The following is a 27,555-nucleotide window of genomic DNA, read 5'->3' as shown; positions in this document are numbered from 1 at the left end:
CACAATATGTAGACAGGCCAACAAGAGGTGAGGCCATACTGGATTTGGTTCTGGGTAACGAACCAGGCCAGGTGTTAGAATTAGAGGTAGGTGAGCACTTTGGGGATAGTGACCATAATTCGGTGATTTTTACACTCGTGATGGAGAGGGATAAGTGTGTACTACAGGGCAAGAATTATAGCTGGGGTAAGGGAAATTATGATGCGGTGAGGCATGACTTAGGATGTGTGGCTTGGAAAAGTAGACTCCAAGGCAAGAGTGTAAATGATATGTGGAACTTGTTCAAGGGGCAACTATTGAGTGTCCTTGATAATTATGTACCTGTCAGGCAGGTAGGAAAGGGTCGTGCGAGGGAGCCGTGGTTTAATAAGGAATTGGAATCCCTTGTTAAATGGAAGAGGGCGGCCTATCTCAAGATGAGACGTGAAGGTTCAATTGGGGCGATTGAGAGTTATAGGGTAGCCAGGAAGGACCTGAAGAGAGAGCTAAAAGCAGCAAGGAGGGGACATGAAAGGTCCTTAGTAGATAGGATTAGGGAAAACCCTAAGGCTTTCTATAGGTATGTTAGGAATAAAAGAATGACTAGGGTAGGAATAGGTCCAGTCAAGGATAGTAGGGGGAAGTTGCGTGTGGAGGCGGAAGATATTGGGGAGACACTGAATGAATACTTTTCTTCAGTATTCACTCAGGAACAGGGCATTGTTGTCGATGAGAATACTGAGGCACAAATAAGTAGAATGGATGGCTTTGAGGTATGTAGAGAAGAGGTGTTGGAAATCCTGGAAAAGGTGAAAATAGATAAGTCCCCTGGGCCTGATGGCATTTATCCTAGGATTCTCTGGGAAGCAAGGGAGGAGATTGCAGAGCCATTGGCCTTGATTTTTATGTCCTCTTTGTCTACAGGAGTAGTCCCAGAAGACTGGAGGATAGCAAATGTGGTTCCCTTGTTCAAAAAGGGGAGTAGGGATAGCCCTAGTAACTATAGGCCGGTGAGTCTCACTTCTGTTGTGGGCAAAGTCTTAGAGAGAATTGTAAGGGATAGGATTTATGCACATCTAGATAGGAATAATGTGATCAAGGATAGTCAGCATGGTTTTGTGAAGGGCAAGTCGTGCCTCACAAACCTTATTGAATTCTTTGAAAAGGTGACGAAGGAGGTTGATGAGGGGAAAGCGGTAGATGTGGTATATATGGATTTTAGTAAGGCGTTCGATAAGGTTCCCCATGGTAGGCTACTGCAGAAAATACGGAGATATGGCATTGAGGGTGAGTTGGAGGTTTGGATTAGGAATTGGCTGGATGGAAGAAGACAGAGGGTAGTAGTTGATGGCAAAGTTTCTTCATGGAGTGCCGTCACTAGCGGTGTTCCGCAAGGATCTGTTTTGGGACCATTGCTGTTTGTCATTTTTATAAATGACCTGGAAGAGGGGTTAGAAGGTTGGGTGAGCAAGTTTGCGGATGACACGAAAGTCGGAGGAGTTGTTGACAGTGAGGAAGCATGTGGCAGGTTACAGCAGGATATAGAGAAGCTGCAGAGCTGGGCAGAAAGGTGGCAGATGGAATTCAATGTAGCTAAGTGCGAGGTGATTCACTTTGGGAAGAATAACAAAAAGATGGGGTACTGGGCTAATGGTCGGATACTTGGTAGTGTGGATGAGCAGAGGGATCTTGGTGTCCATGTACACAGATCTCTGAAAGTTGCCACCCAGGTAAATAGTGCGGTGAGGAAGGCATATGGCGTACTGGCTTTTATTGGTAGAGGAATTGAGTTCCGGAGTCCTGAGGTCATGATGCAGTTGTATAAGACTCTGGTACGGCCGCATCTGGAATATTGTGTGCAGTTTTGGTCGCCATACTATAGGAAGGATGTGGAGGCATTGGAACGGGTGCAGAGGAGGTTTACCAGGATGTTGCCTGGTATGGAAGGAAAATCGTATGAGGAAAGACTGAGGCACTTGGGGCTGTTTTCACTAGAGAAAAGAAGGTTTAGGGGTGACTTGATTGAGGTGTACAAGATGATTAGGGGGTTAGATAGGGTCGACAGTATGAACCTTTTCCCGCGTATTGAGTCGGGTATTACAAGGGGGCATAGCTTTAAATTAAGGGGGGGTAGATATAGGACTGATGTTAGGGGTAGGTTCTTCACTCAGCGAGTCGTTAGTTCATGGAATGCCCTGCCAGTAACAGTGGTGGACTCTCCCTCTTTATGGGCATTTAAGAGGGCATTGGATAGGTATATGGAGGATAGTGGGTTAGTGTAGTTTAGGTGGGCTTGGATCGGCGCAACATCGAGGGCCCAAGGGCCTGTACTGCGCTGTATTCTTCTATATCCCAGCAACAATTTGCTGCAGGTAATGTAGATATGACCCCCCCAACAATGACATTCCAGTCTAATATATCCCTACCAGAAAGTGTGCTGCAGTACATGCATCAATAACCAGAAACAGTATGCTGTAGTCACTATAATTGGAGCTCAGTAAAAATCAGAGCTAACATGACCAAAAAGGATCAAAATGGCAAGAGAAAATTATAGCTGAAAATGTGTTGCTGGAAAAGCGCAGCAGGTCAGGCAACATCCAAGGTGCAGGAGAATCAACGATTCGGGCATGAGCCATTCTTCAGGAAACTGCTCTGATCTCCAGCATCTGCAGTCCTCACTTTTTCCCAAGAGAAAATTATAGCAAAGCAAACTTCAGTCTCCCACATGTCAACAATTGCTTGTAATACTGGGAAAGCCAGATCTGCACAGCACCTAAGGAGCCATTCACATCCCATTCAGTTACAAAGAAAAAAAATAAAATTACTTTTATCCTAAAACTGAATTTGATTGCTGCAGGTTCAAATTTCAGGATGCAAGACCGGCACAATAAAGTGTAATTGGGAAAAACATTCGAACATGTAGCAGACAGATACTGGAGAAACAACACAAGGCCAAAGCTAGACAATACTTTTAGAGGCTTGAAAGGAAATCACCTGGTATGTGCTACATACTTTGGTGGTGCAGGCAGAATGGCTGGATAATTGTAGTGTTGCTGTTGTTGACTCAGGATCTGCAGCTGGAGGAAAAGCTGCTGTTGTTGCAGAAGTCGGGAATAGTTTGTGTCCATGGGAAGTTCAATTTTCTCATGCTTTTTGTCTGGTGGGATATACTGATGGTACTTCAGCTGCTTCACTCTGGGTTTAAGATCCTTGTTTTTCTTGCTCCGGTTCTTGTCGGCTGCAGTTTTGGGTTGGCTTTGCTGGTGTAAAATTGATGCAGAAAGACTTCAGTTCCAGATTAGTGCCCAACTATTCACAAACAATTTCTTGATTGTAACTAGAATATGCATTTATTAGAATGACTATTCCTCGGGTAATTTGCTTAGTATTTAAAACATATATATTCCTCCTGTTCATAATTTTAACAGAAAAGGGAGAGTCATACAGCACAGAAAAAGTCTCTTCGGTCCAACTCATCTGAGACGATCAGACATCCTAATCTGATCCAGCTCCATTTACCAGCATTTAGCCCATATCCCTCTAAACCCTTCCTGTTCATATACCCACCCAGATGCCTTTTAAATGCTATAATTGTACCTGCTTCCACCACTTCCTCTGGCAGATCGTTCCATACATGCATCGCTGGCTGCGTGAAAAAGTTACCTCTTAGGTTCTTTTTTAAAATCTTTCCCTTCTTAACTTAAACCAATCCCTTCTAGTTTTGGACTCCCACAGCCTTGGAAAGAGACCTTGGCTGTTCACCCTGTCAAAGCCCCTCGATTTAAAAATGTCCCAGCCTATTCAGCCTCTCCCTAAAACTCAAACCCTCCAGTCCCAACAACATCCGTATAAATTCTGCACCCTCTCAAGTTTAAAAACATCCTTCCTATAGAAGGGCAACCAGAATTGTATGCAACTTGGTGGACAATTAAATGAGAACGGCCTTTTTGTACTGTTGCCACCATTTGCAGTAAAATTAACAGGAGAAATTTAACTCCCACGCTGTGATGGTACAAGAGGTGTTCATTTTTGCAAGGTCTGTAGCTCAGGTTGAGGTTTAGGGTGTAGGTTTGCTCGCTGAGCTGTAGGTTTGATATCCAGATGTTTCATTACCTGGCGAGGTAACATCATCAGTGGCGACCTCCAAGTGAAGCAAAGCTGTTGTCTCCTGCTTTCTATTTATATCTTTCTCCTGGATAGGGTTCCTGGGGTTTGTGGTGGTCATTTCCTGTTCGTTTTCTGAGGGGTTGATAGATGGCATCTAAATCTATGCGTTTGTTTATGGCATTGTGGTTGGAGTGCCAGGCCTCTAGGAATTCTCGTTGCAAAGACATGCCATAGAATTCCTAGAGGCCTGGCACTCCAACCACAACGCCATAAACAAACGCATAGATCTAGATGCTATCTATCAACCCCTCAGAAAACGAGCAGGAAATGACATCACCACAAACCCCAGGAACCCCATCCAGGAGAAAGATATAAATAGAAAGCAGGAGACAACAGCTTCGCTTCACTTGGAGGTCGCCACTGATGATGTTACCTAGCCAGGTAATGAAACGTCTGGATATCAAACCTACAGGTCAGCGAGCAAACCTTCACCCTAAAGGTGTTCATTAAAATGCACTTGTCTTCAAGCTGAGTATTCATTTGTTAGAATTAAAATTAGAGTCTCTACAGTGTGGAAACAGGTCATTCGGCCCAACAAGTCCACATCGGCCCTCCGAAGAGTATCCCACCCAGACCCATTCTGTTACATTTACCCTGACTCATAGACCTAACCTACACATGCCTGACCACCATGGGCAATTTAGCATAGCCAGTTCACCAAACTTGCACATCTTTGGATTGTAGGAGGAAACCGGAGCACTCAGAGGAAACACACGCAAACACGGGGAGAATGTGCAAACTCCACACAGTCATCTGAGGCTGGAATCGAACCTGGGTCCCTGCTTCTGTGAGGCAATAGTGCTAACCACTGACCAACCTTACTGCCCCCATTTGTAGGGAATTAGTGCACACTCTTAAAAGTAGGACTCCTACATTAAGAAAATTCATCACTTTTTTTATAGCTTTCCAATAATCATTTTAATATAAGTTGGATATTTGAAAATTGTGGGTTTATCCTATAAAATAGTGTAACCATACTGAGAACATGTACCAGAACTGTACAATAATTGAAGTGAAGTGTTAGCACATGTCATGTTAGTTCAACTAGGCGAAAGTGAGTACTGCAGTTGCTGGAGATTAGAGTTGAGTGTGTGGTGCTGGAAAAGCCTTTTGCCCGAAACGTCAGTTTTTCTGCTCCTCGGATGCTGCCTGACCTGCTGTGCTTTTTCAGCACCACACTCTTGACTCATGTTAGTTCAAGTCTGTTTCCCTGAAATTGCTTTATAGGAAAGAGATCATTTCAGAGTTAAAATCATACAACACCAGATTATAGTCCAACAGGTTTATTTGGAAGCACGAGCTTTCGGAGTGCTGCTCCTTCATCAGGTGGTTGTGGAGTATAAGATTGTAAGACACAGAATTTATAGCAAAAGTTTACTTCTGCTATAAATTCTGTGTCTTACAATCTTTCACTCCACAACCACCTGATGAAGGAGCAGAGCTCTGAAAGCTAGTGCTTCCAATTAAACTTGTTGGACTATAACCTGGTGTGTGATTTTTAACTTTGTACACCCCAGTCCAACACCGGCATCTCCATATCATGTCAGAATTAGAGCTTTTTCTTATGTCTTTGCTGAACTGTGCGTGTGGGATTGGTGTCTTACCCACTATGAATCCTCAAAGTGCAGTATAATGCTAAATGTGCTGGCTTAATCTCCAGTCCACCAACCTAGGAGACTGATTCCAGAAAATGGTATTATATCAATTATTCTCAACATCACTATAACTGTAGGTGTCATAAGGTCCAGTTTTAAATTTATTTTTGCTATCTTGCCTACTGTACTATTGCACCATTTTCCAGTGATTGAAAATAATTCACTGGACAGACAGGACAAAATATAGCAGCTTCAGAAAATTAGGTCGCTTACTTCATAAAATTTGCATTAAATAGCATTTTTACTGCAATAAAACAGTCCAAAAGACATTTAAAAGATATTTAGAGAAGTACATGAATAGAAAATGTTTGGAGGGCTATGGTCCAAATGCAGGCAGGTGGAACTAGTTTAGTTTGGGATTATGATTGACATGGACTGGTTGAACTGAAGTGTCTGTCTCTGTGCTCTATGACTTTATGACCTGCATAAGGAAACAATGCATGGATGTAAGTGGGAGGTATTCAGTTCTAGCACAAAACAGCCAATATCACTCAACATTACCCAAACCAAACACAGCTGGTTATACCACCTGAGACTGTACAATGGTTCGAGTGTATAAAAGAGATGTACCTTAATTAGGGTTGGAGCAGGTTTAGTTGAGACAACCGTACTTGTGGTCATTGTAGTACTGACTGAGCGTATACCTTGCTGATCAGGCAGAGGGGCAGGTTTGAGAAAGTCTGGCATTGGCTGTGGATGGTACTAGGGAAGGGAAAACCAAAGTCAGATTCAACAATATAAGAGAGGATGAAGGAAACGAGCAGCTGTTACCAAGTATCAAATAAAATTACTCTGTGTAGTATTAAATAAATGGGAAGTTAGAGCATTCTTTCATTAAACTGCCATGTTTAAAGTTATTTTATAAAATTAAGACACAATCAAGATACATTGATTCAGCAGCTTGCCAGATGAAGATTCTTTTGTCAAAATTTGTACAGTTAAAAATGCATTTTCTTTATTAAGTTGATACCAGCAGAAAGCTCCAAGTCACTTATGATTTTCTCATTCGAGCATATTTCAGCTCACCTGCCATGGTGTAAACTTTTAAAATGTTTTGATGCAAAAATTGATACAATACAATTTCAAACTTAAGCTAAAACATTGACACTAATTTTCAAATTATTCTCATTCCTACAAACTCACATGCAAATTCATTTTCTCCCTCATGAAAGTGTTCTAAGAAGCAAAACACATGCACAATATATTTTGCTTTAAACTAAAAATGACCTTACAAACTGCTGACTGTTCCCCTGCATTGCCCCAGAATCAGTGTTCCCCAGACTGAAAATGCACTGGGGAAAAAAAAATACATTTTGCAAGATACCCAGACACATTCTTATCCAATTTAACTTAAATCAATGTTTGACGTGGAGTTGATAAATTTACTCCATTAATTAAACCCAACTCAGTCAGCACAACAGTCAATCATGTAAAGTATTCCTGAATTAACTCACAGAAAACTCAATTGAAGAGCAAATATGTACAAAGCTACAACAACCAATCCCCCTATTTACAACATGGAGGTTTGTAAGATCACAATGTAATGCTTTGCCAGTAACAATTACTAATATCTGCATTTTTAACTTGTTTGGAAGCCAATACCCCCTCCTAGTGCTTTTTGGCTACTTCAGGCTACAAACTGTGACCGAAATGACAAATCAAGTAGCAATTAGGTCCCAAGCCATAGCTGACACTGCTCCAAGTAAATCAGGAGGTGGTGCATGAAAGTTGGCAAGGGAAATTCCAACTTCTGATTTCCAGGTGCCTGTGGGACTACCCAACATCAGGAACTCAGTAGATTAAATTTACAAGCTATCACTCAGTGATTCTGCATGATGATATACCTTTGTAGTTACAATTGTTGTCCATAGAGTCATTGAGATGTATAGCATGGAACCAAATTCTTCGGTCCAACTTGCTCATGCTGACCTAAACTATCCCTACCTAAACTAGTCCTACTTGCCAACACTTGGCCCATGTCCCTCTAAATCTTTCCTATTCATATGCATACAAGCTGCAATCTAAATTTATGCCCAGACACAGGATATCATCCTTGAATATTTCCCTGATGTTTATAGGAACATGTTTTTCATTCTTGGTAACATACAATCGTGTAGGTCTTTGCAATTTATCAAAATGCTTTTACTATTACAAACTTTGGACTGAAGTTTTACACTTTGGCATTGTAAGAATACCAGCTCTCCAGCTGAGCATCTGTTACCTTGGAAGCAGCAGATTTACTGCTGAGGGAATAAAACAATCTCTAATAAAAAGGATATAAAGTGCAGATCTCTAGTGCTGCAGCTGCCAACTGTTCCTACCATTCCTTAAAGAAAAAGAAATTAAAGTCACTCCCGAATCAGACGCATGCACCACCACAAATTTGGCAAATGGAAAAATTGAATTCAAATACTAAGATAAAACAGATGACAGGGCATCAGGCAAGGCAGCCACTTCTAAGAGCTTAAGTTCTCCTTTAATCAAAACTACAATTCGGAAACCTATGGTTTTACATAAAATGGTCACAGAATTTCAGCGCAACACTTAATTACACGCAGAACTTAATATGTTTGTTAGTTCCCAATAGATACAGTCATACAGCACAGAAACAGACCCTTCAGTCCAACTAGTCCATGCTGACCAGGTTTCCTAAACTAAACTAGTTCCACTTGCCTGCATTTGGCCACATCCCTTTAAACTTTTCCTATTCATGTACCTACCCAAATTTTTTTTATATTATAATTATACCTGTATCTACCACATCTGCTGGCAGTTCATTCTACAAAGGAACCATCTTCTGTATGGAAAATGTTGCCCCTTGGGTCCCTTTGATCAGGTCCCAGAGATTTATCCACCTTTATGGGTTTTTTAAACATCTTCAGCCCTTCCTCTTCTACAATGTGGACTGTTTTTAAGACATCAACATTTATTTCCCAGAATTCCCTAGCCTCCACTTCTTTCTCCAAAGTAAAAACTGATGTGAAGTATTCGTTTAGTATTTTTTCCTTCTCCTGTGGTTCCACACATAGATGATCTGTACAGGGCCTATTCTTTTGCCCGAAACATTGATTTTCCTGCTCCTCAGATGCTGCCTGACCTGCTGTGCTTTTCCAGCACCATTCAAATCTTAACTCTGATCTCCAGCGTTTGCAGTCCTCACTTTTGTCTAGCTGATTTTAACCGTACCACGAATCGTCTTGCAAGGATGCCTACCTTGAAGAAGTTCGCCTCTGCTCTCTACAAGGGTTTCAGTAAGTCCCTCTCTCACTGCAACTCCCAGGTCATCTCCTCTGCCCTGAAGCTCTTCAACCATGTCCTGAAACAGACTCGCTACCACAACCTCCTCATTCCTGATGAAGGGCTTTTGCCCAAAATGTCGATTTTCCTGCTCCTCGGATGATACCTGACCTGCTGTGCTTTTCCAGCACCACTCTAATCTTAACTCTGATCTCCAGCATCTACAGTTCTCAGTTTTGCCTAGGGCCTATTCTCTCCCTAGTTGTTTTTTTGCTCTTAGCGTGCTTGTAGAATCTCTTTGGATTTACCCTTAACCTTATCTGCCAAGGTGCTCTCATCCCCTTTGTGCCCTCTGATTTCTCTCTTCAGAATACGCCTATACCCCTCATATATGTCAAGATATTCACTTTTTGATTCATACAGTGCAGAGAAAGCCCTTCAGTCCATTAAGTTTGCACTGACATAACTACCACTCGAGGTGCGCTAATCCTATTGTCCAATTATTTTGAATGTTATGATATTTGAAGAACTCATCCAAATTTTTCTCAAAGGTTGTAAGGTTTCTGGCCTCCACTACCTTCCTAGGCTGTACATTCCAGATTCCCACCACCCACTGAGTGAAAATGCTTTTTCCTCCAAATTCTCCCTGAATCCCTCACCCTTTACCCCAAAACTATTCCCTCTCGTGACTGACTCCTCAATCAAGGGAAACAGCTGCTCTTCATTCACCCTGTCCATACCCCTCAATCTGACACACCTCAATCATGTCACCCCTCAATCTTCACTGCTCTAAATAAAGAAAACAATTCAAGCCTACCCAGTCTCTCTTTATTGTTCAATGTCTCCAACTCAGGCAACATCCTGGTGAACCTCCTCTGCACCCCTTCCAGTGCTATCACATCCTTCCTGATGAGAGGTTATGGCAATTTTCCATTGCTTAAAGCACCTTAGCAGAATCACAATATTCAATGATCATTATATCTGAATACATTAGTCAGGCTATTCAAATAAACATATTCTGAGCTGGAAAGACTTTTCAGAAGCTGCAAAATTTCTCCCATTGGGAATAGTTCTGTTGGTGCTCTGAATTTGCAGATCTACAAAACAGGATAAATTTTCATGCACCGTCAAAAGTGTTAAATTACCAATTTTTGGCCCTGAATGTAATCATACCCCTCAATTCCATGAAATCACAGACGTATAATGAGTGAAATAGTGTTCCCAGAGGATGCTTATTCACGGCATTATGGCAATTCCTATCAAGGTAAATCAAAGTGATCTAGTAACTGTATGCAGTTTGCCTACATTATGGGGGCCCTGTATTTGACTGGGATCTGTGGACACAGATCTTACAGTGTATTAATCCGTCCATGACTAGAAACTTAATCTATGATCTCACCTCTGCAGTCCCGCTACATCCAATTGTGAATGCTATTGGATAATTAAAAAACTCACTGAAGGCAGATCCTCCATAAACATCTCCACCTCAAATGACAGTGGAGACTACCTCAGTGCAAAATATAAGTCTGAAGTATTCTTAACAATCTTCTGCTGCAGGTACCAAGCAGATCACCTATCTCGGTCTCCTCCAGAGGTCCTCGGCATCAGGGCCAGTCTTCATCCAATTTCTTCATCTTCCAAACTCCATTTGATTTCAAGAAATGGGTGGAGGCTGGTTGTCTGCAGGATTCCTCGCCTCTGACCTACCTTTGAAGCCATGGTACTTGTCCAGCTCAGCTTCTGGTCAATAGGATGTTGGTTTTGGGGATTTAGTGACAGTAATGCCATTGAATACCATGGGAAACTGTTGCAAAGACTGTGGGCCCTGGCAACATACCAGCAACAATACAGAAGACTTGTGCTCCAAAACTTGCCACACCTCTCCCCAAGCTGTTCCAGTACAGTTACAACACAGGTATCCACCCAACAATGCAAAAATTGACCAGGCATGACCTGTACATAGAAAGCAGGATGGAAGGGGTCATCAACAGTGCTATTAAGCAGCACTTGCTGAGCACTAATCTGCTCACTCAAAATCAGTTTGGGTTCCCCCAGAGCCAATCAGCTCCTGAGCTCATTACAACCTTGGTTCAAATGTGGTCAAAAGAGCTGAATTCCAGAGGTAAAACAAAAGTGACTGCCCTTGACGTAAAGGCCGCATTTGACAGTGTGGCATCAAGGAGCCCTAGCAAAAATGAAGTCACTGGGAAACAAAGGGAAAATTGCCTGCTGTTTGGAGTCATGTCTGGCACAAAGGAAGATGGTTATGGTTGTTAGGGATCACTCATTTCAATTCCAGAGCATCAGTGTAGGAGTTGTGCATGGTGGTGTCCTAGGCCCAACCACCTTACCCTGCTTCATCAATGACTTTCCCTCCATCATAAGGTCAGAAGTGGGGATGGCCACTGCCAATTGCATTCTCAGATACTGAAAGAGTCAACGGCCAAATGCAGCAACTGAGCTGCTTTGTTCTGGATGATGTCAAGATTCTTTATTGTTGTTAGAGTTGCATTTATCCAGGCAAGTATGGAGCATTTCATCACATTCCTGATTTGCATCTTGTAGATGGTGAACAGGCTTTGGGGAAGTCAGGATATGAATTTTCTGCTGCAGGATTCCTAGCCTCAGACCTACTTTTGTAGCCATTCTTCTTATATGGCTAGTTTCGCTCTGGCCAATAGAATATTGATTTTGGGGGATTTAGTGACGGTAATGCCATTAAATGTCATGGGACTATGGTTAGATTCTCTTACTGGGAGATGGTACTTGCGATTTTTCAATCAAAATTGTCCAGGATATTGTCTAGGACGTGTTGCACTTGGATATGTACTGCTTCAGTATCTGAGGAATGGTGCTAAACATTGTACAGCTAGCAGCAAACATCCCCATTCCTGAATTTAGGACAGAGGGAAGGTCATTGGTGAAGCAGCTGAAAATGGTTGGGACAAGGACACTACCTTAACGAATTTCTGCTGAGTTGTCTTGGAGTTGAGAAGACTGACTTCCAATAAGCACAGCCAGCTTTCTTTGTTCTAGATATCATTAAACAGTGGAGTATTTGCCTGATTCCCATTAACTCCAGTTTTGCATGGGCTCCTTGATTCCACAATTGTCAAATGTAGTCCCAATGTTAAGGGGCAGTCATTCCCACCTCACCTCTGGAATTCAGCTCCTTGTTTGGACCAAGGTTGTAATGAGATCAGGAGCTGAGTGGCCCTGGCAGAATCCAAAGTGAGCATCAGTAAGCAGGTTTATTGTTAAGCAAGCCTAATAGCGCCGTTTATGGAAGGTGACATCACTTTATTTCATCTCTGTAAAAATATTGAAAAGCAAACGGTAATCAGTACTTTTCCCTTCAAGATTTGCTGTCTGAGAGAATTTTGAAATGTGATAAGTTGCTCAAAGTGATTGATGACTCAATTTTCCTGGATGTCAGAGATTAGATTAGATTAGATTAGATTAGATTACAGTGTGGAAACAGGCCCTTCGGCCCAACAAGTCCACACCGACCCGCCGAAGCGAAACCCACCCATACCCCTACATTTACCCCTTACCTAGCACTACGGGCAATTTAGTATGGCCAATTCACCTGACCCTGCACATCTTTGTGATGTGGGAGGAAACCGGAGCACCCGGAGGAAACCCACGCAGACACGGGGAGAACGTGCAAACTCCACACAGTCAGTCGCCTGAGGCGGGAATTGAACCCGGGTCTCTGGCGCTGTGAGGCAGCAGTGCTAACCACTGTGCCACCGTGCCGCCCAAATCTCCTCCTTTTGAAATCAGAATGAAATAACACCATAGTAGGAGAAATTAATGATACAGATTTCAACAGATTTTAAAGGAAGTGATTCTTCGTGTCAATAGTGAGCACTATGCTTTTGCTGCTGACCACAAAATCCAAACCATTGCTGTCAAGCAATCACAAGCCAGTTAGTTTGACATCTGTCACTGAGAAAATGTTAAAAGTCTATTATAAAGAAGTTAACACTACAGCATTTATCAATACATAACATAATCAAGCCGAGTCAGAATGGCTTCATAAGAAGAATGCATGCCAACAAACCTATTGCACTTCTTTGAGGAAGGAGGGTGGATAAAGGGGAACCAGTAAATGTAATACATTTGGATTTTCAGAAGGCATTCAACTAGAATAAGTCCACAGTATTGGGGACAATATATGAGCATTGATAGAGGATTGGCTAACTAATAGAATGATGTGAAGGTGTCAGTGTTGGACTGGGGTGGATAATGTTAAAAAACACACAACACCAGGTTATAGTCCAACAGGTTTATTTGGAAACACTAGTTTTTGGAGCGCTGCTCCTTTATCAGATAGCTCCAAAAGTTAGTGCTTCCAAATAAAGTTAAAAATTACACTACACAAGGTTTAACTAATAGAAAACAGAGTTGGCATAAAGGGGACATTTTCAGGAGAGAAAACCAATTAATGGAGTGCCATAGAGATCGGTCCTGGGGCCACACTGATTTATAATATGTATTAATGATTTGGATGAGGCAAGTTAATGCACTATAGCCAAGTTTGCAGATAGCACAAAAACAGGTGGGAAGGCAAGTTGTGAGGATGACAGAGTCTACAGAAAGATACAAACAGGTTTACTGAGTGGGCATAAAAATGGCAGATGGACCAATAATGTGGAAAATATGAAGTCATGCACTTTGGAAGAGGAGCTGAATTTATTTAAATGGGGCAAGAGTGCAGTAAGCTGCAGCACTTGGGTCATTGTGCACGAATCACAAAAAAACTAGCATACAAGTTCAGCAGATAATACACAGGGCAAATGGAATGTTGGCCTTTATTTCAAAAGGAGTAGAACATAAATAGGAAGGTCTTGCTAAAACTAGGCACTAGTGACAGCAGGAATACCGTGTACAGTTTTGGTCCCCTTATCTAAGGAGACAGTGCAGAGAAGGTTCACTATGTTGATCCCAGGTATGGACAGATTTTATTATGAAGAGATGAGTAGGTTGGACTTGTATTAATTGTAGTTTAGAAGAATGAAGAAGGGAAACATATATGATTGAGAAAGTTTGATAGGGTAGATGTGGGAGGTTGTTTCCTCTTGTGGGAGAATCCAGGACAAGAGGACATCTCAGAACAAGGGGTCACCCATTTAAGGTGAGATAAGGATATTTTTCTTCTCAGTGGGTAGTGATTTGATGGAATTCTTTACCATAGAGGGATGTCGAGGCAAAGTCATTAAGCATATTCAAGACTGAGATAAATAGATTTCTAATCATTCAGAAAGTTAAGGGCTCTGGGTAAGGGCAGGAACGTGGAGTACTGGATTATCAGATTCGCCACAATCTCAATGAATGGCAGAGCAGACTTGATGGACTGAATGGCAAACTTCTGCTCCAATGCCTTTTGGTCTAATTACACAAAATGCTCATTCACATTACAGATTTTATATATGCGGCTTGTTCAACCAAAAAAATACAATTTGATTACTGTATAATAATGGCTATTTTATGGACTATGATGCTAGAACTGTCAAGACCGGATAGGCCCTCTATCTGGCTTCTACTCTCAAGCTCTCTACTTCACTGCTGAGATTGTGGTTTGGCAGGGAACAGCAAAATGAGGATCATCCCCAATTCTGTGTGCAGCACCAGCAAAAAAGATAGTGAAGAAAGTATTTAAAGCCAAAATGTTCTTTTCAGAGTTACCCAGTACATCAGAGAAAAGACTTATTTTAGGCTGTACAGAGCTGCCAACTTGAGCTTACTCAGCAGTTTGCCTTGTGGTTTCTCTGGTCACCACTGAGCTCATTGATGCTTCAAATCCCTATATCAGTTACATGTTTCCTTGTCTCCAGATTCCGTGAGTGTCAGTTAGTAGGTCCCCTCTAAGTTCACGAATCTTCCTGTCATACAGATGCTGCTGTGATAGTGTCAAGGAAATTTTTAAAGCCCTAAAGTAAATGCTAGCTCTCAGTCAAGTGGATCAGCAATACTGGTGCCTCCCAGTTTTCAGCTACTAAAAGGATGGATTACAATCATATCTAACTCTGTTTCTGTTATTGAAAGATCAGATCTGCAGAATTAGAAGGATCTGACCAAGTTAAGTGCAAAGAACAAATTTAAAAAAAGGTAAGAATAACTGATGATTAACAACTTGAGAATTAACAAGTAAACACAGCTGCTTAAGCCCAAAATAAACAAAGCACTTCAGACTCTAACAAGCAACTCTGAAATTAATGTAGGTGTAAGTGAATAATGGGTTATTTGCTTTTGAACTTCTACAAACATTCACCTATTTTAATCTTGAATTTTAAGCATGAAGAAAGTATTAAAAAGTATGTAATGACTTCATTCCAAATGTTTAACACCTAAAGTTATCATCACAAACTAATGTTATGTGACAGACCTAGTGTCCATGTGTGTGTGTAAGAAAGATGAAATTCAAAAGGCTTTTGGAAAAAAAACCTTTTACAATGTCAAAAAATGCAAATAGTTTAAACTGGCTAATGATGAAATCAATTTTAGGAACGTTCTGCAAACTAATGATAGCCAGCTGCTATATCAGAATAATAATAATATAAACTATAAAAAAAGGCAGTTTAGAGTTGATGATGGACAATCTGCTCTAAATCTTAAACAAAAGCAGAAATTACTGAAGGAACTCAGTAGATCTGGCAACATTTGTAGAGATAAAGTAATGTTAATGTTTTGAGTCCAGTGACACTTCTTCACTGCTCTAAACCTTGTCGTACAGAAGGAACGAAGACATTGAACACTCAAAATATTAAACTTCTACACACCTAGGTCACAATTAACTGAGGCCCTAACTACCAACATCAACAGTAGTAGCTTCAAGGACTTGGATTTGCATCCCTCAACTCCTTCATTACCAAACATCACGATTGCAGTGGTCTGTACTGAGTCACATGAGGTGGAATGAGATAAGCTGGGCTCTCTGACTTGTAAGCCACATTGTCTGCACAAGCATTAGCTAACATCTGGACAGCATGCAATCTAATTTGACTTTTTGAACCAAGTAGTTTCATGGTAATTAACTGATAAATTGCAAAAAGAACCGTTTGTTTCCATTTTAAAACTAAGCTGTCTTCATATTATTAATGGAGACACACACCAACAGACAGGTTTCATGCAGCTGACGGGCACAGTGTCCCCTACCCCTGGATTGAGAGAGCCAGGTTGAGGTCCCACTTGCTGCAGATATGGGTAGTAACATCATTGAACAGGTTGATTAGAAAATAGTTTAAAAAAAGAAAGACAGGTTAAGTAAAAACAAATTAAAAATTTCTAAAAAAGACTCTTATGGCACACTAGTAATGTCCCTATCTTTGAGCCAGGAAATCTAGGTTCAAGTTCCACATCTCCAGAGATGTGTAGTAAGATATTTGAAATGTTGATTAAGAGAATATAAAGAAAAGCTTCCACCATTCTAATTAAGTTGAAGGTACAGCATCTCACCCTGTAATTAGGAACTTTATAGTCTTCCTGAAAGCAACAACACTTAATAATTTCTGTTCACAACCTGTCTTCATGTTTTCGGATGGAAGCAGTTGGCTATGATTTTTCTATCCCTATTCATTCCTCCCCAAACCCATCTTTTGTCTCATTTGTCGCATGACCATCGCCTTGCACTTTGTAACAATGGCCTTATGTAGTTTCATCTCTCCAGTCTCTCAGTCCACCACAGATCTTGTGTTTTGGCCTTTCACTCAAGCCTGCCTTTGGAATTATGTAAGAGCTGTTATATTTTTATCATTTTCCAATTCCAAAGACATACTACTGACCTGAAACACTTGCTCTGTTTCTCTCTCTACAGATTCTGTCTGATCTTCAGGGTAATTTGAGCATTTCTGTTTTTATTTCACTGTTCCAGCATCTGCAGCAATTTCCTTTTAGTTCAATGTCACTAAGACCAATAACTCCTTTATCAGAACTTTGTTGCCTGCAGTCTTGATAAACCTCAGAAATTTTACTTTTAAGTCACATTTGAGTGTTAAACATTACGTGCCTATCAGCAATGGTCAATGCACATGTAAGATTAGTTGCTATGAACAGAAAGCCATCTCTAGCTAAACCTTAGACATTTAAGACTAAGATTTGATGTAAAGACAGCAATTTCCTACAGATACACATTCAGACTGCTAACATATCACCCTTTGTTTACACAGCACTCACCTGAATAATAGTGTTTGGTACAGGTGAAGATGAGGAGGAGGATGATTCTGTCACTTTGGTTTCCCCTGGAGAAGGAGCTGAGCTTTGAGACTCCTGGCTCCCTGGCTGCTCTGGAGATAAGGCGTCACTGCTGTCATCATCAAATGAAAATGTGTCTAAAGTTTTGGGATAGTGCACTTGGCCAACTGCAAAAAGAAGTCAACATCCATGTTCATACAACATACTTTCTGAAATAGATTTGAGAATCCAGGAAATGCTTTTCATTTTATTAGCTGAATGGGCTTTAAAAAAACATTCCAGTGCAGAAACACTAAGATAATTTTGTTTATCCACATCTATTCCAAAACTGACAGCATTATTTTACAAGTAATCAATTTTGTCCAATTACTTTTATCTTTTTCTTCATCTGATTATATCAGTCCAGCAAAAATGTCTCCCCAAATAATGTCCTGCTGGCTTCTTAAAGGTGCATGTTTCAGCTAGGTTTTCATTCGTAAAATGCAAATGAGCACTGTCACAGACCAGGAGGCAAAGAAAACCTGTTGAACAGATCTGGGTGGGTTACTTATTTCAAGCAACTGGTTTCCACCAACCAAGGTGTTATGTGTTAATTGTATTTCAGTAGTAGTTCATGTGGCGTAGTGGTAGTGTCCTCGCTTCTGGATTATGAGAGTCAGGTTTAAGTCCTACCTGTTTCCAAGGTTTGTAATAACATGTCTGAGCATGTTGATTAAAAACAAATAGTATTTAATAGTAGGGGCTCTTGTGGGGCAGTGGTAGGGTCTCTACCTATGAGCTGGGAGGCCCAGATTCAAATATCACCTGCTCCAAAGGTGTGTAACAACATCTGATTAGGTGATTAGGAATTCAGATCACACCTTTAGGAGGTAGTTACAGATAGTTTGTAAATATATTTTCATAAAATCGTGCAATGATTGGCTCCAATTTGAGTCTTTTCATTATTCTTTGATGTGATGTACATGTTGTTGGCAAGACAAAGTGTATAGCAGATAAGACATAGGAGTTTATAGCTTTGATTATTGCATGGAAATAGAAAGTTGTAGCCATTACAGAAATTTGGCTGAGTGAAGGTCAAGACTGATAGCTCAACTTCCTAGGGTTTCAATATTTCAGGCAAGAGAGAGAGAGAGATGTAAAAGGGAAAGGGGGGGTGGGGGTGGGGGGGGTGGTTGTACTGCTGATTAAGGAGCATGGCACAGCTGCACTGAAGACATCTTGGAGGACTCATCCAGTGAGGCTGAACTCAGGAATAACAAAGGTGTAATCACGATGATGGGGTTATATTATAAGCCTCTTAATAGCCAGCATAGAATAGAGGAACAGATTAGGGTGGCACGGTGGTTCAGTGGTTAGCACTGCTGCCTCACAGCGCCAGGGACCCAGGTTCGATTCCTACTTCAGGCAACTGTCTGTGTGGAGTTAGCACATTCTCCCCATGTCTGCGTGGGCTTCCTCCAGGTGCTCCAGTTTCCTCCCAGAATCCAAAGATGTGCAGGTCAAGTGAATTGGCCATGCTAAATTGCCTGTAGTGTTAGATGCATTAGTCAGGGGTAAATATAGGATAGGTGAATGGGTCTGGGTGGGATACTCAACAAGTGTGGACTTGTTGGGCCGAAGGGCCTGTTTCTATACTGTAGGGAATCTAATCTAATATGTAGGCAGATCATGGAAAAATATAAAAATAACAGGGGTGTTAAAGTGGGTGATTTTAACTTCAAAGATATTGACTGGGATTCCCTTAGTGCTGAGGGCTTAGATGGGACAGAATTTGTTGAGTGCATCCAGGCAGGTTTCTTGAAAAAATATGTCGACCATATATTGGGGAAACAGCCTGGCCAGGTGATTGGAATTACAGTGAGGGAGCATTTTGGGAACAGTGATCATTATATTAAAAAAAATCATGAAATGTTCTGGGCAAGTCATATTAAGATGAATCCAAGGCATTTTATACATATATTAGGAGCAAGAGGGTAATTAGAGAAAGGGCAAGTCCATTCGAGGACAAAGGAGGAAAGTCATGTGTGGAGCAAGAGAATGTGGGTGAGGTGCCCAATGAGTACTTTACATTGGTATTCACCAAGGAGAAGGACAAGGATGGTAAGATTAGGGAGGGATATATTGATATTCTAGGGCATGTTGATATTAAGGTGGTGGTGGTGATGGTTGCCTTGAAAGTATTCAGGTAAATAAGTTCGCAGGGCCTGACAGAATCTATCCCAAGATACTGAGGGAGGCAAGGAAGGAGATTGCTGGGTCTTAACAGAGATCTTTGTACACTGTTTAGCCACAGGTGAGATCCAAGATGACCTGAGAATGGCCAATGTTGCTCCTTTGTTTCAGGAGAGCAACAGGGATACTCCAGGACATGATAGGCCAGTGAGCTTCACATCAGTGATAGGGAAATGACTGAAGAAGATACTTAGGGACAAGATTTACTCACATTTGGAAAATGATGGACTTATTAGGGATAGTCAGCATAACATCTGCAGGGAGATCTTTCCCTCAAAGTTGATTGAGTTTTTGAGGAAGTTAACAAAGATGATTGATGAGGGTAGAGCAGTGGATGTTGCCTACATGGACATCGGTAAAACACTTAACAAAGTCCCTCATGATAGGCTGGTCCAGAGGATTAAGACACATGGGATCCATGGTGAGTTGACAAGTTGCATACAAAATAGCTTGGCAGAAGTGGGTATTGCAGATGCTGGAGATTAGAGTCAATGCGAGAGTGGTGCTGGAAAAGCACAGAAGGTCAGGCAGCATCAGAGGAGCAGGAAAATTGATGTTTCGGGCAAAAGCCTTGCATCAGGAAAATGGGGTGCAGAGGCAGTTTGGCGCACTGACCTCTACACCGCTGGAAAACTGGAGCACCTGGAGGGGACTCATCGAGACACAGGGAGAATGTGCAAACTCCACACACAGTCGCCAGAGGCTGGAATCGAACACAGCTCCCTGTCTTTGTGAAGCAACAGTGCTAACCACTGAGCCACCCTACACACATGCCAACATTTGAGTAGTTTGCCAGCTGCCATCTACATCATATTGATGTAGTTCTTGGAAACAGTTTAGGTAGTAGTGATGTGGATTTATTCTATTCATATTTATATTTATGAAACCTAAACACATAAATAGAAAGCAGGTCACTAACACCAGTGCTTCACCAGAGACTCACTGATGTTACACTGTATGGTAACGAAACACCTGAAAATGAACCTTCCAGCTCAGCGAGCAAACTTACATCCATAACATCAGAACCCTACGAAAGTTGAAACACATTCAGTGAATCTTGTACATCTCCCATGAGAACAAGATCACGCTTGAAAATGGACAAAAATGCTACTGTCCAGTTACAATGGCCATGATAAAATTGCTGAGTATTGTCATCCACAGAACCAAGCTCTAGCTCAAGTCATTGTCTTCAGAGCAATGGCTAGATATTTGAGATAATGGTATTATTTGGGACTGACCGGAACTATAGAATATGCTGTCTCAAAATGGAAAGAACTTTGGAACTTAGGACACATCTAACCAGGTTACTTCAATTTTAGTTATTTAGGGTCCATTTTATTACTCTTAGAAAAATCCCATGTATTTTTGAGCAAGCTTGGAAAGGTCTTTGATAAACAAGAGATAAGCTTGGACTATTTTCAGCTGTTTCACTAATGACTGTCCTGCCATCATAATGTCAGATGTTTGCTGATGATTGAACAAGGTTCAGTACCATTCACAATTTCTCAGGAACTGAAGGAATACCATGGCCAAAAGCAGCAAAACCTCCACAATATCCAGACATGCAGTAAGTAACACTCAGACACCCAAGTAACAGGCAATGACCATTTCCAGCAAGAAAAAAAATGTAATTTTCCCCACTAATTTTCAATGGCATTATCAGTACTTAAGCCCTCATTATAAATATCCTGGGGGTCACCACTGACCAGAAACGGAACTGTTCTAGCCACATAAACATTGTGGCTACAAGAGTAGGTCAGAGGCTAGAAATCCTGCAGCATATAATTCATCTGACTCCCCAAAGTCCGTTCAACATTGATACGGTGTAAATCACAAGTGCGATGGAATACTCCCACTTTCTGGATGAACACACTCCAACACTCAAGAAGCTTGACACCATACAAGATGAAGCAGCCTGCTTCACATCCACAAAGGTCATTGCCTCCATCACTGACGCTCAGTTGCAGCAGTGTGTAACATCTATAAGATTCACTGCAGAAATTCAGGAAGGCTCCTTCAGTAGCATCTTCCAAACCCATGACAGTTCCACTGAGAAGAACAAGGGCAGCAGATACATGGAATACCACCACCAAGTTCTGTTCCAAGTGCCCACCATTCAGGCTTGGAAATATAATCGGCGTTTCTTTAGTGTCACTGAGTCAATATTATGTAACTCCCTCCCTGAAGGCATTATGGGTCTACTTACAGCAAACAGCTCAAGGTGGCAGCTCACTATCACTTTCTTGGGAGCAACTAGAGATGGGCAATAAATGCTGGCCTAGGCAACAAAGTCCACATTCCATGAATAAATAAAACATGTTATGCTTTAAGGGACAGATCCCTGAGCACCAGATTTTAATTTTGCATGAAAGTTAGAGTACATGATGCTCCTTTATTAAACTCATTGGTAAATACTGTCCGTCTGTTCATCCAAATCAAATTTACTCAGATATTTTATACAAATTCAAGAATTTAATAATATTTGAATGTGTAAACACTTTCAATTCAATTGACATCATAACTACACATATACCTGCATTTCAGCAGTTTTGCCAGCTGCCACATAAAACAGATTAAAGTAAAGGGGCGGCACAGTGGCTCAGTGGTTAGCACTGTTGCCTCAGTGCCAGGGAGCCGGGTTTGATTCCCATCTCAGGTGACTGTGTGGAGTTTGCACATTCTCCCCGTGTCTGCATGGGTTTCCTCCAGGTGCTCCGGTTTCCTCTCGCAGTCACAAAGACGTGCAAGTCAGATGAATTGGCCATGCTAAATTGCCTACAGTGTTAGGTGCATTTGTCATAGGGAAATGGGTCTTGGTGGGTTACTCTTCGGAGGGTCAGTATGGACTTGTTGGGCCAAATGGCCTGTTTCCACACTGGAGGGAATCTAATCTAATCTAACTAACTTTGATGAATACGGACATTATATAAAGGTTAAATCAAGCCTGTGTAAGGAGCATGTATTTATTCAACAATGAAACTCAAAAATATGGTTGGAATGTTGTACACTTTAAAAGTTTTTGGAGTGAGCACAATTTCTGGGTTCCAAGTCCACTCTTCAGCAGGGTGCATGCCAACATCACTGTCAGTAAGTCAGCCACTTTGACATTCATGGAACATTGAAAAGTACAGCACAGAACAGGCCCTTTGGCCCACAATGTTGTGCCGAGGTTTAATCCTAATGTAAAAAATAATAACTTAACCTAATCACCCCTAAACTCACTGCTCTCCATGTGCCTGTCCAGCAGTTGCTTACATGTTCCTAATGACTCTGACTGACTGACAGGTAATGACCAACCTCAATTAGGGATATTGGGAGGGCTGCAGATGAGTATAGTAGCTTTCACTGTGTTTGCAGTGGAAGTGCAGCTGCAGTGCCTGGCACACAAGAGGGAGCATTGGACTCAAAGACACGAGGCTGCTGGTGTTGCAAGGTAATTCCTTTTACCTTGAGTCCTATCAGAGATCTCTGCTATGATAAGCCTATGTCTACAATTGATCGCAAGCTCCTTCTTCTTGTCAAATAAATGTCAGATGTAATGTAAATTTAGAGCTGCTAGTATCTCCCACTGTGCATGGGCCTGATGTGAGCTGACACTGCGGGATTTTCACTGTTTTTTGGAAAATGGAATCACCCAGAGAGAATGACCCTTCTCTTCATCCACCTTGATCAGCTTCCTGTCGCTGTCCAGCAAGTTATCGTCATTGCTGTGACGACACTTCTGATTAAAACATTTGGAGACAGAAGCCAGTCAGAGATTGCATTTCTACATTTTTTTGGCATAACTGTCTATATGTATTCTTCTAAAAGATAGAGTCATAGACACCTACTGCACACAGAAAGGCCTTTTGGCCCAAATTGGCCCATGCTGACCAAAATGTCCAACAGCACTTAACCCCATTTCCCTGCACTTGGCCCACATCCTTCTAAACCTTCCCTATCCGTGTATTTGTCCAAATGCCTTTTAAATGTTGTTAACGTATCCGCTTTAACCACTTCCACTGGTATCTGCATACCGCCCTCTGCGTAAAAACGTTGCCCCTCAGGTTTCTCTTTTACTTTTTCCCTCTAACCTTAAACTGATGCCCTTTTGTCCTTGATTCCGCAACCCTGGGAAAACCCTGAACGCATTCACACTATCCATGCCTCTCATGATCTTATACACTTTTATGAGATTCCCCCTTCACTCTCCTATGCTTTAAAGAACAAGTCCCAGCTTGTCCAACCTCTCCTTATAGCTCAATTTCTTCTGCACTCTTTCCACTTTAATAGCATCCTTTCTATAGCAAGGTGACCAAAACTGAACAATACTCCAAGTGTGGTCTGACCAACCTCCTGTACAACTGCAACATAACTTCCCAACTTCTACACTCAATGCCCTGACTGATGAAGGCCAGTGTGCCAAAAGCAGCCTTCTTTTGCAAAAATTTGGTTGGTTCGTACTGAAGCTCATTTTGGTCTCAGTTGGGTCTCCCAACAGGCAGGGCACTCGTTATGGCAGCATTAGGATAGGCGATGGCCTTGTGGCATTATTGCTAATCTATTGATCCAGAAACCCAGGTAATGCTCTGGGGACCTGGGTTTGAATCCCACCATCGCAGATAGTGAGATTTGAATTAAATAAGTAAGGAAATATCTGGAAGAAAGAGTCTAATGATGACGATGAAATCATTGCCAATTTTCAGGAAATTGCTATCTGGTTTACTACTGTCCTTTAGGGAAGGAAATCAACCATGCTTACCTGGTCTGGCCTGCAGCAGACTCACAGAAATGTAGTTGACTCTCAACAATTAGAGATGGGCAGTAAGTGTTGGCCTAGTCAGTGAATGAATTAAAAATAAAACAACAAGGAGGTCCACTGTGGGCCTGAGGTCAGACTGAGGTAGAGGTGTTTGACTGTTGATCAGCATCAATACGGACAGGGTCATGCCCCGATCACTTCCTCCTCAGTCAGGCACCTGAATCCCAACTGCGAATATGAAGACACTTTCTTCCTGAATCCATCAAGTCCTTGTCTCAAAGCTGCTGCCAATTTTCCCGGAAGGTCAAAAGCTGTTTATAATATTTAAAGGTCGAACCTATCTCCTTGGATCATTTCAATCAGGGACAGGCAGTTTGGAGATGGATTTACATCAGGGATCACATTTTTGATTTTAATGTCCACCGAACCTGCCCATTTTTCATCAAAAACTCCACCCAGCATTTCAACTGAAATAAATTGAAATCTGAACAGGAGTTAACCATAAATACCTTTAAGGTGCCTTTCACCTGTTTGAGGGCTTCTTATTGCAATGAGCATTGTCTTGCTACCAACTTTACACATTCTATATTGAGTAGGGCATGAGCAGGAAGGGACTATTCCAGAAGCCAAGTGAGAGAAAAGATTTTCAGAATTACGTACTGTTGAGAGTGACAAATGACAAGAAGGAACAGCCTCTCTCTGCATTTAGGTTATTTCTGGCCAGAAGTTTCACTTTATAATTAGTAACATGACTGTAGGAAAGTTTTTCCACCAGCATGTCAGCAGAGTTGATTTTATTTATATATCACAGCTGACCCACAATGACTGCTGTCACTAACCCTGTAAAAGTGAACATTGAATAAAGCACTGAGGGCCAACAGTGCTTATCATCTTCAGAAACAACAGGTAGGCGTAGCCAAAAGTTATATGGGGTCTAATTGATATAATAAAATCTTTCCAGCAAATGCAATCAGAACAACCATGTCAAATCAACTCCAACAAGACATATTACAATCTGTCAGGCATGCCAGGCACTGATACATTGCTTTCTTTACACACTATGATATTTAGGAATTAAGCCTCCAAGTTACAAATCCAATGCTTAACACGTTACAGCAAATTTTAATGGCACCTATATCATTTATATAAACTAATTATTGTTCAGAGCTGTTTATTAAATATTCCATAATAAATACCATTTCCTCAGCTTATCTACCTCAACTAAAATGCATGTCCTTTGCTTCTGGAATAAAAATAAGCCAAAGGCATCTTTTGCAAAAGAGGTGTAAGTGTGCACATCATTTAGCCAGGTTATTTTCCTCCCCGGCAATGAAGTGACCCATAAATACACAGAGGTTCAAGCACTTTTATTTCTGTTTATGCAGAGCTAGCTGTTCTCAGTTGGGCAAGTCCTGTGATTACTCTGAGCAACCCGACCAATGACCAAATGAATATCGTTGAGTGTGAGGCATGCGGCTGAAGCTTCTCATCTTTCACTCATAAGGAAAAATGCAAAAATGCCAAATGATCACAATAACGTACTCCACAGAAGAAAGAAAAGCTAACTGGTTGCCAGGTTGACTCTGATTGACTGAGGCATTGACTTAGAGAGTGCTCTTTACATAAAAAAAGAAACAAGTGGACACCTTATGCCTTTTCTGAATTACCCAGGAGCTTGGGGCTCCAATAATTCTCTGCTTTCTCCATGGTATCTCAGCAAATCAAAATGATTCACCAACCAATCAGCAGCACTTTCTCTGGGGTTACATAACTGTTGTGATCATTTGTAATTTGATATTCTTATCTTTACTCTTTAAGTGCAACGTTTCTATACTCACATTTCAATAGTTGTGAGAAATTACATGACAACTGCTGAGATGATTGATAACATTCTAAAACAAAAGAAAATTGCTCCATACATCCACGTTAACAGAATCCTTTACAAAATTCCAGATTCTAGATCCACATCTTTGCCAAAAACTAATTAGTCTTTTCTTATACCATACCCATTCAGTAGTTTGAAACATAGTTTACTGTGCAAGATGGAAGTCTCACCTATGCAGCAATATTCAAACAAAAATTGGATGGGTCTTCACAGAATTATTATAGAGTCGGAGGCTGCCATTTGGCCCATTGTTTCTGTAACAACTCTCTGAACATTTTGACTTATTGTCAATCTCCTGCCTTTTATTTAATCCCCTGCTTATTGTTTAAACAGAAACAATGATCTAATGCTCTCTTGAATTGAGCCTGCCTCCACCACAGTTCCAGACAGTGCATTCCTGACCATTACTACTCGGTGTCTTTACTTTTAACCCGGTGTCCATTGCATCTATTATTTGATCCTGTTTCTCCTACAGATCAGTTCTTGCCAGCCAAAGCTAATCAAATGAAATGAACTGCCACTTGCCTTTAATTGCTTCCTTTAAACTGGAATCCACAGGAAGAATGTTCTTTTCCACAAGTTCCATTGGACCTGGTCTCTGAGCGATCTTTTCGTTCAGATCATCTGCCAGTCTGGCTCTTTTCAGCTTCATCTGAGTGGCCTGCAGTGAAGGCTCTGCCAAAGTCTCTGCAGATTTCATGCCAATATTTAATAGGAGGAAATATGCAACACCAAATATGTTGTTTTGAGAAATGTTTTGTAGTTTATGTAATTAGAAACTTGGTTAGAATATTTTCGAACATATTTTCTTACCTTCTAATATATGCATTCTGACCAGTTCAGACCTCTCAGGTCGACTTCGTATCTTGTGTTTCAGATAGTCCTCAGTCTGAAAGAATATAAAATTGTGTAAGTTCTGTTTAGATTTCTAGTTAGATTCTGTAATATTGGTATTGTTAGTGCTTTTAATATTAGTAATTGTCTGTAACAATAAGCAATATATATAACTCATTTTGTAACAACAGGGGGATGACACCCTCAACAGGGTCTCCCAATGAATGTCAATAATTATTTAAGAAATAATGTACTTGAAACATATCAGATTTTTAGTGGTTACACAGGGTAGTTGCAGATGGGTGTTACCTCTTATGGGAGGGTCTAGAACAGAAGGTGTACTTTTAGGGTAAGGATTTGCTCAATTAAGACAGTGATGAGGACAAAGCATATCTTTCAAAGGATGGTGAACCTGTGGAATTCTTTACCGCAGAGAGCTGTGGAGGGTCAGTCGATAAGTATATTCAAGATGGAGATAGACAGATTTATAACTGGTAAGGGAATCAAAGGTTATAGGGAAAAGACAGGAAAGTGGAGTGGAGGATGACCAGATTAGCGGTGATCTCATTGAATGGTGGAGTCAAATGGCCTACTATTGCTTCTAAGTCCTATGGTCTTACATACAGGAA

At 41.2% G+C, this 27,555-nt stretch overlaps 1 protein-coding gene across 11 annotated transcripts in view; it reads right to left on the bottom strand.

The window, feature by feature from the left end:
- The window catches only part of mrtfba (myocardin related transcription factor Ba), a 240,623-nt gene that overhangs the window by 23,017 nt on the left and 190,051 nt on the right, over window positions 1-27,555 (bottom strand). For 10 of the 11 annotated variants that reach the window (XM_087997621.1, XM_087997624.1, XM_087997620.1 and 7 more), the window contains 5 exons: window positions 26,906-26,981; window positions 26,618-26,779; window positions 17,217-17,401; window positions 6,372-6,503; window positions 2,974-3,239 (listed from right to left, as the gene is read on the bottom strand). In XM_087997621.1, coding sequence (XP_087853747.1) covers window positions 2,974-3,239; window positions 6,372-6,503; window positions 17,217-17,401; window positions 26,618-26,779; window positions 26,906-26,981 — 821 coding nt within the window. The remainder of the gene's footprint in view (window positions 1-2,973; window positions 3,240-6,371; window positions 6,504-17,216; window positions 17,402-26,617; window positions 26,780-26,905; window positions 26,982-27,555) is intronic. The other variant, XM_087997628.1, reaches the window with a different exon arrangement.

This window comes from Chiloscyllium plagiosum, unplaced genomic scaffold (genome assembly GCF_037043375.1).
Source record: "Chiloscyllium plagiosum isolate Xiang-an unplaced genomic scaffold, Cpla_swu_hap1 HiC_scaffold_20, whole genome shotgun sequence".
Classification (NCBI taxonomy): domain Eukaryota; kingdom Metazoa; phylum Chordata; class Chondrichthyes; order Orectolobiformes; family Hemiscylliidae; genus Chiloscyllium; species Chiloscyllium plagiosum.
This window is presented reverse-complemented; position numbering and strand designations above follow the sequence as displayed.